General features: G+C 33.5%; 1 protein-coding gene across 1 annotated transcript; it reads left to right on the top strand.

The window, feature by feature from the left end:
* Nucleotides 1–10,878: 10,878 nt before the first annotated feature.
* Nucleotides 10,879–12,625, top strand: LOC110115010 (serine/threonine-protein kinase PBL27). The gene is made up of 4 exons (XM_020848098.2): nt 10,879–11,111; nt 11,239–11,375; nt 11,465–12,070; nt 12,158–12,625. The coding sequence occupies exons 1-4, from the start codon at nt 11,087–11,089 to the stop codon at nt 12,395–12,397; spliced, it is 1,008 nt and encodes a 335-aa protein (XP_020703757.2). The 5' UTR covers nt 10,879–11,086; the 3' UTR covers nt 12,398–12,625.
* Nucleotides 12,626–13,537: the final 912 nt, after the last annotated feature.

Below are 13,537 nucleotides of genomic sequence, written 5' to 3'. Positions count from 1 at the left end.
GAAGCTTCTCAGTATGGGCTGATTTTGGTGGACTGCTAGAGCTTGAAGTGGGATGTAATAGGGCTGTTGATTTGGAAGGGACTTTGGGCTGAAAAAAATCTAAGAAAACTTAGCAAACAGGTTGTGTCTGGGCTAAAAATTGACAACTAGATTGTTTGGGGCTGAAAAATGCAGCAAATGGGTTGCTTAGTTACAGGTTTAATGGGCCAAAATATGAGATGGGGAAATGGCTGCTCCAACTTAGGATGAGATGGGCCTTGGATTGCTTGGGTAAGAGGATGTACGTAGTCTGTTAGTGGAGGAGCTCAAACATTAAGCTCCACATGAAAAATAAGAAGGGAATCTTTGTGTGGAAAGCTGCTCCAATTATTGTCTAGTAAAGTGGAGATGGAAGCTAATAAATTGATAGTGAAGGTTTGAGTGGGGACTTGGATTTTTGCAGCTGAACTTCAGACGAACAGTTGCAGGCGTTGCCCTGTAAGGTGGAGGTGGCTTGAAGTCCAGCAAGGTGAAGGCGTGAGGTGGCTGGACTTGGGATTTCGGAAGCTGCTAAGTGTTGAAGGCCAAATTTCAGGTGCTGTCCATGTGTAAATACGGTAGAGTAGTTTCTTTGTGGAGTTCCGACTTGCTGTTGGAGGCGAGGACAAACACGTGAGGAAGTTAGATGGGATTTGGAGTGGAGTTGGTTCAGCTTTAGTGGAAATCGAAGTGGAGGACCCTCTGCAATTAGATATTTTCAAAAAAAAATCACGTTACTTCTATATTTAATGAAAAAATATAACGTAGTTTTTATTTATATTTAATAAAAATTAAGTTACTCTCTAAATTTAATGAAAAAGTAAGATAAATATTTATTTAAAATATTATTTTCTTTGGAACAAGATAAATATAAAATAATGATAATTTATCATGAATAAAAAATTATTAAAAAAATATGTCTTTAAATTGATTATGATAAATTAAATTGTAAAAATTTTTGACACGTATTAACTCATTAAAAAGTTTTCATTCTAAATTATTTATTAAAAATAAGAAAAAATATTTGCATATAAGATTTTTATAAAAAAAATTTTAAAAAAAATCTTATATACCACCTCGCCCACACAACATGAAAAAAAAAATTGTTTTGGATTTTTTTATTTATATCTCATCATTTATTTCTCTATCTCATCATTTAATTTATCCCTTTAATTTATTTCTCTCTCCTACTTTCTCTCCTAAAATCTTTTTTTAATATTTTATAATTTGAACAAGTCGCCCAATCAGTGGGGGACTTTGGCTAGTTCTAAATTTAATTTTTTTGTTGGTTTAATAACTAATTAAACTTTTAATGATAATTATTTTAAAAATTTATCCTATTTGTGCTGGGTTAAAGGCTATATTAGTGTTATAGTTATTTCAACATTAATTCAGAATGACTAATATGCATTAATGGAGCTAAAAGAAACGGTCTCGATTTGCAAGTTGAATGTCTTGTTTAACGTTTCGAATTCATCGAATATATAAATTAGAAAAATTAATTGTAGATTTAGGGTATTGTTGATGTTCCAGTCACAACGATGCAGACTGTTTCGCAATCAGACATCATTTGAGCAACATTGATGCTATTTTTTTTCTCAAAATATGTGTAGTCATTTGGGAACCACCTTGATTTTTGTGCACAACCTCTTTCGAACAAATTGGAAGTGCAATTAGAGTATTAATGGTGTTGCAGACATAATGACATAGTCCATTTCAAGATTGGATGTTGTTGTGAATCTGATGTCTGAGAATAGAATTTTGATGATAACAAATACTTATGTTTCTCTACGACTGTCTTGTCTACTGACATTTTAGATCCACAAGATCAAACTACAAGTTGAACCAGCTCAAGATTTGGTAGATTAAGACTAAGTCAGTTTGTATTGTATGAAACTATATCTTTTACCTTTTTTGAGTCCATTGTAATATTATGGGTGTTGATGCTAAGTAATCTTGCACACATACACACACTTGTAGAAAATTTTCTGACTATTTTAGAATTTTTTTGTTTTTGCTCACATCATTCAGGATGATCAAAAAATTGGCTTGGACGATCAGTTAAAAATAGAAACCCTAATTAGGGCATCCTAGTTAAGGCAACCGTCATTAAGCGCATCATCCTGGACGATAGGCTGAAATTAGAAGGAATTAGTGACCAGATCTACTTAGATATCTTTTATTTTTGTACATCATCTAGACATCATCCTAGATGATGTAATGCAATTATACCTAAATTAATATAATAATTAAAAAAAATAATTAAGATTTGATTGCTTGATCATATCGTCCTAGACGATCGCAGAATCATTTGGGATGATAAGTTCAAAACCCTTAGTTGTTCCTGGACGATCAAACATTAGCCAGCTTCTATTTAAGGCGATGCTCTGGACGATATGCACTGAATTAAACTGAGCATCCGGGACAATCACGAGATCGGTCTGGACGATTAGGTTATTTTTCTATCATCCAGACATCCATTCATGGTGATGTTCTGGCCGATATTCAATAGCTTGTACTAATCGTATAGGACGACATCCTATCATCATGGACGATATGAACAAAAACCTTCTAATCATTCCAAATCGTCCTAACAGATTGAGCTAAATTTGTACTAATCGTATAGGACTATATTTATATCATCCTAGATGATAAAGTTGGTTTGTTGTAATTAAGAGCTATTCCGAAGCTCTTCTATGTAGACCTCTTATTCTACCCAAGAGATCATCTTTTGCTACAGTTCTAACCTAAGAGAGCTAAGAGAAGAGGGAGAGCAAGGGAGAGAGAAAGAGGATCTTGTGAGGGAGAGTTTGTGAGGGGGAGTTTATGAGGGGTTTCACAAAGGTTGCTCCAAATAAAGATCCATCGTCATCTTCTCTAGTCATCATCCCTAGTTCCTTGGGGATTTTAGAGAGGTTTATTTCAACAACTAATTAAGGTTCTCTTCTTGCTTCAGGAGGAAGCAAAAAGAGTTGAGGCTCTTTGTTTGCTTCAGGAGGAAGCAAAAGAAGTTTGATTCTTTGCCTCACTAGGGTTAGTGAAAAGGAGGTTTGTACATGCTTCTCCACCTTACTATGGGAGCAAAAGGGGAGTCACTGAGTTTAGTGCAATACTCGGAGGGCACGTATGGGGAGTGGATGTAGGTCGAGTTGATCGAATCATTATAAATCTCTATGTTCTTTATTACTGCTTCTGCATTTAATTTATGCTCTTTGATTTCTTTGTGGTGACCTTTAGGTTGAGTTTGTTTTTTAATAAAAGAATTTTTTAAATACCAATTCACCCCCTCTCTTGATTAGCCTTAGGTTAGTTCATAAGGGTATAACATCCTTGTCAAACTTTCAAGTGATATTAGAGCGGGATTCATAAAATTAAGTTTTTGAAAATTTTTGAATTTTGATTAATGGATAACTTTGGCAATTATAAAACTGCGAAAGGATATTCTATTACACAACCACCTCTATTTAGCAATCTTCCTTTTGATTTTTGAAAAACTCATATGTCTACATTTTTACAACCAATTGACTATCGCATATGGATGCTTGTTAAGGATGGTTATACTCATCCTTCTTGTAAAATTAATGACATTAAAACTGAACTTTCTTTTATTGGATAGACTTTTGATGAAAAAGATTTAGTATAACTTAATGCGAAATATTTGAACTATTTTTTATGTGCTTTGAAATCTGAAAATTATATGTGTATTTTAACCCGTATAACTGGTAAAGAAATTTGGGATATATTATGTATTACTTATAAAGGAATAAATGAGGTTAAACAATCTAAATTGAATATTCTATTGCATGACTACAAACTTTTTTGCATGAAACCTACTGAATTAATTTTTGATATGTATACTAGGTTCACTCAAATTATTACCTCATTGTATGCTTTAGGAAGAGAGCTAATTAACTATAAAAGATTGAATAAAATTTTGAGATGCTTGTCTTCTTCTTTTGATGATAAAATTACTACAATTACTGAATCTAAGGATTTGAATAAATTATTATGTTGATAATTTATTTAAATCACTCATTGCTTACGAGCAAGGGTTGAATCAAAAAAATCTTGATGTAGGTGAGTAAAAGAAGAAGAAAAATATGACTCTGAAAGCCAATAACACAGACACTGATTCTTTTGGGTCTAAAAGCGATGATGTTGCCTTCATCACTAGGCAATTCAAAAACTTTCTAAGGAAGAATAATGAGTATCATCAGAAGTGGAAAAAATATAAGGATAGCAAAAATTTTAAAAGTTCTTTTAATCTTATTTGCTATGTATGTAGGAAGCCTAGACATGTCAAAGCTGATTGTCCTACACTTAATGAGAAGAAACACAGGAAGGACAAGAAGCAGTATAAAAAGGCATTCTGGGTGGATTTTGAATTTGACTCATCTGAGACTGAAGCTAAAGAGGAGATAACAAACTTATGCTTGATGGGTGATTATCTTGGTCAGTCTGATCAAGAAGAGGCATGTGAATGAACTTATGATCAATTACTTGAAATTTGTGGAAAAATTCATGCAAAGTATAAGAAACTTAAGAAATTGCATGCTAGTTTGAAATTGGAGTTTTTGAATTTGCAAAAAGAGCATGAAGTTTTAAGTAAAGAACACACTCAACTTGATAGCAATTATATGTTATTACTTGATGAGTTTGATGAATTGAATAAAAAGCATTCTAATTGATTGCTGAGCATGATTCTTTGAAAGCATCCTACACCTCACTTGAATATGATTTTAAAACTTATATTGAAGAATTTGAGCATAAGGAGCACTATTTGAATGAGGATAATGCTATTTTAGAAAGTGCAAACTTGAGGTTTAAAGCTAAATTGAATGCAGTTTAGAGAAATTGGAATATATCCATACTTGATCTAAATCCAAAACCTAGGAAGAGGTATTATAACCCGAACAGATTATTAAATCCTTTTCTTGGAGTTAAATATTTTTCATGTGACATGCTAGGACATATTTCACACACTTACAATATTCATCATAATACACATTAAGTGTGGAGATCCAAATTGCATGATTCAAAGCATAACACACATTCATTACATTCTTCTTTTTATAAGAAGGGACCAAAACTTATTTAGGTTCCTAAATCTGACATTTAATATTTTGTAGGCAAACTCTCATAAAAGGCCTTGTGAGAACATGCGGTACATGGACAGATGATGCTTATGATATATGACTGGAGATGCCAATCAATTCATTTTGCTAGAGACTAGGATAGGAGGCAAGATTACTCTTGGAGACAACACCACCAAGAAAGTGGTGGGCTCAGGTATAATCGGAAATTCCAAGAACCTTTTGATTGAAAATGTTTGGGAGCTTGTAAAAAGACCAAAGGGACAAAGTGTAGTTGGAACCAAATGGGTCTTTAAGAATAAGATGAATGATTCTTGTGTGGTGGTTAGGAATAAGACAAGATTGGTAGATACGGGGTACAACCAAATAGAAGTGATTAATTTTGAGGAGACCTTTGATCTAGTAGTTAGATTCAAAGCTATTAGAGTGCTACTAGCCTTTGCCTATTATAAGAGATTTAAGCATTACCAAATGGATGCGAAGAGTGCCTTTTTAAATGGGATAATAAAAGAGGATGTGTTTGTAGAGTAACCCCTAAGTTTTGAGAGTTTCTAATTTCTAAATCATATTTTTAAATTAAAAAAGGCCTTATATAGATTAAAATAGGCACCAAGAGCTTGGTATGAAATGCTTAGCACATTTTTTACTAAAGAGAGAATTTATTAAGGGAAGTGTAGACACCACCCTTTTTTTAAGGAAAGTAGGAGATGTTGCTCATTATTCAGATCTATATTTATGATATACTTTTTAGATCTTTTGATAAAAAGTTATGTGATAATTTTTTCTAAAATAATAATTAAGGAGTTTGAGATGAATATGATGGAAGAGTTATCCTACTTTTGGGATTTAGCATAAGATATTTAAATGATGGAACCTTTATAAATCAATCAAAGTACATTAAGGACATCTTGAAAAAATATAAAAATGGATAAATCCAAGCATATAAAATACTCCCATGATTTCTAATATTCAGATGGATAAAGACTCAAATAAAAAATCTGTTGATCAAAAGAAGTATAGGGGAATAATTAGATCTTTACTTTACCTAACTGTTAGTCGGCCCGATATAATATTAAGTGTTTGTCTCTGGGCTAGATTTCAAGTTAATCCTAAAGAATCTCACCTGCTGTAGTTAAGGGAATTCTTAGATATCTTTTGGGGACCCAAAACTTAGGAATCTAGTATCTTAGGCACATCAATTCTTTTGAGATATTGAATATTCGAATTCTAATTCTGTAGGATGTAGGGTGGATAGAAAGAGCACTTCTAGAACTTGCCAATTCATAGGATAGTCTTTAGTCTCCTGGTCTAGCAGAAAACAAAACTCTGTTGCACTTTTCACTACTGAAGTTGAGTACATTGTCTTAAAAAGTTATATGGCCTAAGTCCTGTAGTTGAAGCAATAAATTCTAGATTTAGGATTACCTATAGGCATAATTTCAATCATTTGTGATAACACTAGTGTCATATACATCTCTAAGAATCCTATCCAATATTTAAGAACCAAACACATTTACATAAGACATCATTTTATTAGAGACCATATGACCAAAGGAGGCATTGAGTTACACCATGTGACAACTGAGAATTAATTGACTGACATCTTTACTAAACCATTGGCTTTTGACACTTTTAGCATCTTAAGGACCAGATTGGGTGTTGTTGATATAAATGCTTGAACTTATTATTTACTGAATTATGAATTTTTTATTTTGTTGTTTTTTTTTATTTTTTTTCACTTTGCTTGTTTTACTTTTTACTAGTTTATTTCTTCTTTATTTTATTTATATTATTTTAATTTTTTTTGTGATCACTGTTGAAATAATATTTTATGTCATATTTTTATTTTTTAAAAATTTGTAGTCAATATTTTATATCTCTTAATCTGTTAAAAAGAAAATACCATTGATTGTTTCTCTTTCTATAACCTCTTTTAGTGGTATAATTTTCTTTTCTAAATAAAAGTTTATCTCAAATTAACAACTGGAATTTACGATTAAGATCTTTTATATATTGCTACAGTAATCTATCTTATATTTATAATTTTTAAAGTCTTTATATTACTTTCAAATTTTCTCATCATCTTGTCATTACATTTATCATAAGATTTTGATTCTATTTTATGATTTGCTCTTCCTTATATTAGAGAGAGAGTTTTTTTCTCTAATATCTGTAAGTTATACTCACAACTGAGAGTATTTAAGAGTTTTGAAAATGGATCTAACTTGCAAAAACAAAAGTGGCCAATGACGTGAAATCAAAAGATGCGTAATGACGTCAAATTGAGAATTATACACAAAGTGTATCAAAAATTAAAAGATGCATAAAGTGCTCCAATCAATTGATAAGAGGCATAAAATGATCCGATAAATGGTAAGCTTCCTTCTCTTTCAATACTTTTAAATCTTAAAAGAATTCATGTATCACTTAACATTTTCAAAGGCTTGATTTTGAATTTTGCGATTGTGACATATTACTTTGTTATATTATTCTATTAAATATTTTTTCTAAAATCAAGTCTTTAACAAATTTCTTTTTTTTTGATCTAATTAGTTTTTTTGAGTTAGGTCTTTTGTTTTTAAATGACGATTTTGTCCTGAGAGAAGTTTGAGCTAGAGTTAACAGAATTGGATATTCTACTAATTTCAAATTTTGACAATGTTAACTCATTTGTCTTACAAGTCTTTAAAATCAATCACATGGAGACATTGCCATTTTCATGCTTTGATTAAAAAAAACTTTGCTTTCATTTTTCTTTTTTGGTTTTTTCCTCCTTTTTTGTGATGTCAAAAGGGGGGATATATTATTTTGTACTTTCATACCATTGAAAACATGTCATGTCATGATTTAAAGGATTCATGTTATGATTATTCGATAAGTTTTACACTGGCTATTGACTTCCTAAAACAACTCTCCACTTTTCTCATTCAGGACTTGGGACCTGGCAATGACATTGCCTTTATTAGATTTAGATGAGAATTTGACTCTTAATAGAGCACAATGGAGAAAAAAGATTCATATAGCCGACCTCACATAGTGAGATAAAGGCTTGTTGTTGTTGTTGTAATACCATTGGAAACAACTAGGGGCCTATGAAATTGCGCCACTTGAGCTTCTAAGAGTTTTTTTTTAAACATGTTTAGAGAAATGCATATATTATTTTGGTGCATTTGTTAATTTAATATAGAAGTTCTTTAGAATATTTTAACTAAACTGGAACTAACACTAGAAGTACCTCTTTAGTTGAAAATACTACTAAGGATACATTGAGCTGAACCTAAAAAATTTGCTTGTGGTTGCTATTTATTTGTCCTAAACCCTAAGCTGTCAATATTTGACCCGACCAGAAAACCCGACCCGAAAATTTCGGGTTCGGGTCAACCCGAACCTGAACCGAGTCGGGTTAGGGATTTTGACCCGTTTGTAAAACCGGGTCGGGTTCAGGTTGACCCGAAAACCCGAAATCGACCCGATTTGACCCGTTTATAATTAATTTAAGAGGATTTTAAAGAATTTTTATGAAATAAGTAAATGATATTTTTAAAAGTGATAACATTGTTGCCCAAATTAAATTAATTTTGATTTATTTTAAATTAATTGAAGTAAATCTTATCTTAATTTGATTTAGATTTAAATAAATTGAATTAAATAAAAAAATTTTAATAAAATATATCCGAAACGGGTCGGGTTTGGGTTGACCCGGACCCGAAGTGGGTCGGGTTCGGGTTTGGAAAACCAACCCGTTTGCAAAAATGGGTCAGGTTCGGGTCAGGTTAAACAGTGTTAGGTCAATTTCGGGTTGGACCCGAACCCGACCCGTGACCTATTTTTGACAGCCCTAACTATGATTGCATAATACATCATGAATAAGGATGTCTCATTCAAGTTTATTCTTCTTATCTTACAGGTTGTGGATGGAAAACTATCACAAGCATGCAGCGGCGGAGCTACCTTGGGGGCCTTTGGGGCATGTGCCCCCACTGACTTTTTATTTATGTCTAAGTAAATATAGTTATTGCTGCAGTTTTTAGGTATCTTTTGGGTAAAAAAATAACTGCGGCTTTATTTTTAGGCAAGCAGAAGGCGGGCAGACAGAAAAAAAAGAAGAAGAGCCGCAAACGGCACATCACAGATTCACAATAATTTATTCGTATCAGTTTTTTAGGTTTAAAGCTGCAAGGGCCGCAGGCTGCATCCGAAGCGGGTTTGAGAGGGGAAAAGAAACGCCGTTGCCCTCACCCGTTGCTTTCTTCTTCATCGTCGCCTCTAATGAGTTTTCCAAACATTAAATAACTTTAATAAGTTTATTTTGATTGATGATTTAGCTATATTCATGATAGATTAGCATGTTATATTTAATTTAAATTGTTCTGTTCTATTTATATTAATACTGATAATTTTTCTTAAATTGATTGTTGAAAATTTTAGCTTCAATGCATCGCAGGATTATTCAGTCTTTGGCCTCGTTTGGGACAGTTTTCTTTCTACTTCTTAAAGTGACTTTTTAGTACAAAAAATAAAAAATTTGTACTAAAAAGCCGCTTTACGAAGTAGTAAAAAAGTCGTCCCAAACGAAGCCTTTGATATCGAGAAAAAACGGTGGTTGAATAGGTTTTGTATCTTCAATCAACCAAAAAAACTGTTAACGTCAACTAACATTTTTCTACTGTGCTTTTAACCTAATTAAATTTATCTAATTTTGAATAATTGCTTCAGTTTTACTACGTAAGTAGCTATTATTTTACAATAATTGCCATAAACCTTTAGCGATGAGTTGAATTAAGTTATATGCATTGTATGCACGTATGCAATATTCATGAGGAGCTGTACGTTGATAAGCTACATGACTAGCCAAACTTCTTCTAACTTTGGCTTGGACACTAAAATATAATATATCATGGCATCTATATCTAACATTTTGCGAGTCCCTGTGGAAGTTTGCACATTTTCAAGTTGAATAGAAAATTTTTATCAATTAAGATTTAGTTTGTGACGGCTTTCTTATTGTTTCTTGAAGCAACTTTTTAGTTCAAAAATTTAATTTTTGCATTAAAAAATTGATTTAAGAAACAATAAGAAAATTGTCCCGAACTAAATCTAAATATTTCAATTTTTAATTATTTCTGGATTGAATATGGGCTCTTGATATAAATTTAGACTTGAAATATTTAAAATTTATTTTCTAGTATTTTTATGAAATATTTTAATGGGTTCTTTTTTCTAGTGTTAATGGTTTCTTTGAGGCTAAATGGCTTCAAAGGGAGAATCATAAGGAAGTGGTTTAAAATTGTTCATAATTTATTTTGCTGTGCATTGTTTACTCAATCACTTATCTTATGGCCTTTTATTGTGGGATTTTGCCAGGATAATCTAAATTGAATTTATTTAACAATGACAGTTTAATTTAAATATTATATTATATTTAATTTGTGAACATTAATAATTTTCATTATAAAAAAAGTTTTTTCTAATATTTATTTAAAAAAATAAATAAAATGATAGTAATTATAATTTTTTAATATTAATTTTAAATTTTTTATGTTTATTCAGGTGCACTTTGTATAGATGTAAATAAATATTAATAATTATAATTACTTATTGTGAAATTTAATAATCTTTCATTTTAATGCACGTGAATAAAGCTTGTATATATTATGTGAGTTAAGAGAACGATTTAAAGAAAAATAATTTAGTTTAATTAATCAAAAATAAGAGAAAAAAATAAAAAATAATTTTAAATCACTTATATCATCTTCTTCATTAGCAAGCAACCAAAGTCTTTGGGAGCCATTCAACATCCTGAGTCAAAGTCAATGAAGGTCGGCCAATGTCTTCCCCTGCTCCTTTCTTCATAGAACAGGAGAAGAGAAGAATAGCCTTAAAAGCTCATCTATCTTTCGCCTACTCTCCTCACTGTTTTCATTCCCATTCATTTTTCAATTCTTTCCAGAGCTTGGCAATCTCTTACTGATTTCATGGGTGGCAATTGCAGCGGATCAGGTATTTCTCCTTTCAATCCAGTGCACCAATTTCAATGGTTGAATTCTGATTTCATTTCTCTCAGTTTCCTTCAAAAGAAGGTCGTTTTACACACACAAAACTGATATTTCCATAATCCAATTTTCAGTTTATCAACAAAACACTCCAAAAATCTTCACTTTCACCGAAGTCTGTTCAGCTACAAAAAAATTCCGTCCTGATCTCTTGGTAGATGAACAATGCTTTGCAAAAATTTACAAAGGAACGCTCCATCTCAATAACCAGGTCTTCATTCGATTTCTTCTCTTTCCACTTTATAACCATTACAGTAAAAAATAACTGACACCCCCCAAACACATCTATCTTTCGATTAGCTTGTTGCTGTAAAACAATTTAAGCCAACTGAAGACAAAGAGCAAAACCACAAAGGCTTTCTTGTTGAGGTACTAATGCTTAGCAAGCTGCGCCATGAAAACATTATAAACCTCCTTGGCTACTGCCAGGTAGAGAACCAAAGGCTTCTAGTGTTGGAGAAGGCAGCATTGCACTCTCTCAAAAACTATCTTTTCAGCAGGTCTTCTTCTGCAAAAAGCAAATCGTACTTCAAGCCATTAGATTGGACTGCTAGAATTAAAATTGCATTAGGTGTGGCTAAAGGATTAGAGTACCTTCACAACAAGGTTTCCCCCCCAGTTATTCATCGGGACCTTCAGACATCCACTATCATGCTTGGGGAGGATTTGACTCCAAAGATCTCAAATTTTGAACTTGCTAAGCTAGGTCCGATGGGCGATAGGAAGCATATCATGACCAGTGTGGTAGGAACAGCTAAATTTTATGCACCAGAGTATGTTAAACAGGGTCTGGTATCAGTGAAGTTGGACGTTTATAACTTCGGAATAGTGTTGCTTGAGCTGATCACAGGGAGAAGAGTTTCTGAATTAATTTGCATAGATACAGGACATCAATTAGCTTCTTGGGTTGGTAGAATTGTGTCTATTATCAAAGCTTAATTCATTCAATTTCTCATGTAGAATCCATCTACTAATGCACTAATAATTAAGCAGGTGGAGGCCGTGGCGAAGGATACCAAGAAGTCAATTGACATGGCAGATCCAGAACTGAATGGAGAATTTCAGATACAAGAAGTTAGTAAAATGTTACAGCTCGCTGCAATGTGCCTTCGAGAAGAGAGGGATCATCGGCCATTGACAACTGAGGTTGTTGCTGTGCTCAGTTCACTCCTAGATTCTTCAGCAGTTGAAATTCAGATTCAGCCTCAGGTTGCTAAGAAGCCACTAAAATAGCTCTTTAGTCGGTCCCAACCGAAGTTCAGGATCACAAACAGTCTTTGATCTTCTTTTAACCCCTAGTTTTTTTAAATAAACATGAATGTACTTTTTGAACCATTTGATGTCAGGGGAACTTCAAAAAGTCTTTTCTTAAGAAATTTCCATCTCAAATAAGAGTTCTTTATATTGGCACCCATAACTACAATAAGAGAATGTTTATTTAATGCAATCCAAGTGTTCTGATCTTAAAGTATTTAAGCTTTATTAGGTTTTGCTAGCCTATAATTGCTTTGCTCATGGTTGGTGATGAACCTGCAAAAGGTTAGCAAAGAGAAATAGCGAAAGCAAGAAGAAGCTCAACAATGAACTTACACATTATATTTTCAAGTTCCTTAGTTACACCATATATAGAGTAAAAAGGTAAGGTAATGAGTGCGGGCCGTTACTGGCCGTTGGTGACAGTCTGAGCACTGTGCACAAGTAGTGGAAAACGCCTTTGCTGATATGGTGCGGTTGGCTCACTGACCGTGTGCAGGAGGTGCACCACTCGTGTCTTCACAGCCACCCGCAAGTTGAGGGTTCGTTGAACGAATGCTCAACTGGTTCCGGAGATGAATGAAACGGGAGGAGGAGAGGGGCTTGGTGAGGATGTCAGCAGGTTGGTCTTCTGAATTTATGTGATGAATGAGAACAGCTTCAGACTCGATGTGGTGCCGAATAAACTGATAACCGATCTCTATATGCTTGGTCCGGGTGTGGAAGACCAGATTGTAAGCGAGTGCCATCGCGGAGGTGTTGTCGCAATAGATTGGAGTAGGTTTGTCCAGCTCGACATGAATGTTTACTAACAGTCGCCGAAGCCAAATGGCATCGGAGGTGGCGGAGGAGAGAGCTCTGTATTCCGCTTCAGTGGACGATTTGGCGACCGTGGCTTGTTTCTTTACACACCAGGAGATTAAGCTTTTGACAAGGTATGTGCAGAATCCTATAAGGGATTTGCGGTCATGAGTGTCTCCCGCCTAGTCTGCATCCGAATAGGCGGTGAGTTGGAGAGAGCTTGGATGTAGGGGCAGGCCGAAGGTAGTAGTGCCTTGGATGTAGTAGAGCAAGCATGCACTTGAGAGCGGTAAAGTCATCCATGGTGGGAGAGTGCAT

This window comes from Dendrobium catenatum, unplaced genomic scaffold, assembly GCF_001605985.2.
Source record: "Dendrobium catenatum unplaced genomic scaffold, ASM160598v2 fragScaff_scaffold_1557, whole genome shotgun sequence".
Taxonomy (NCBI): domain Eukaryota; kingdom Viridiplantae; phylum Streptophyta; class Magnoliopsida; order Asparagales; family Orchidaceae; genus Dendrobium; species Dendrobium catenatum.
This window is presented reverse-complemented; position numbering and strand designations above follow the sequence as displayed.

Excerpts from the sequence above, each read along its gene's own strand:
- LOC110115010 (XM_020848098.2), top strand. The coding sequence starts at position 11,087 with ATGGGTGGCAATTGCAGCGGATCAG. Across the intron at positions 11,112-11,238 it reads TGGCAATTGCAGCGGATCAG|TTTATCAACAAAACACTCCA; the intron begins GTATTTCTCCTT and ends TCCAATTTTCAG. Across the intron at positions 11,376-11,464 it reads CGCTCCATCTCAATAACCAG|CTTGTTGCTGTAAAACAATT; the intron begins GTCTTCATTCGA and ends TCTTTCGATTAG.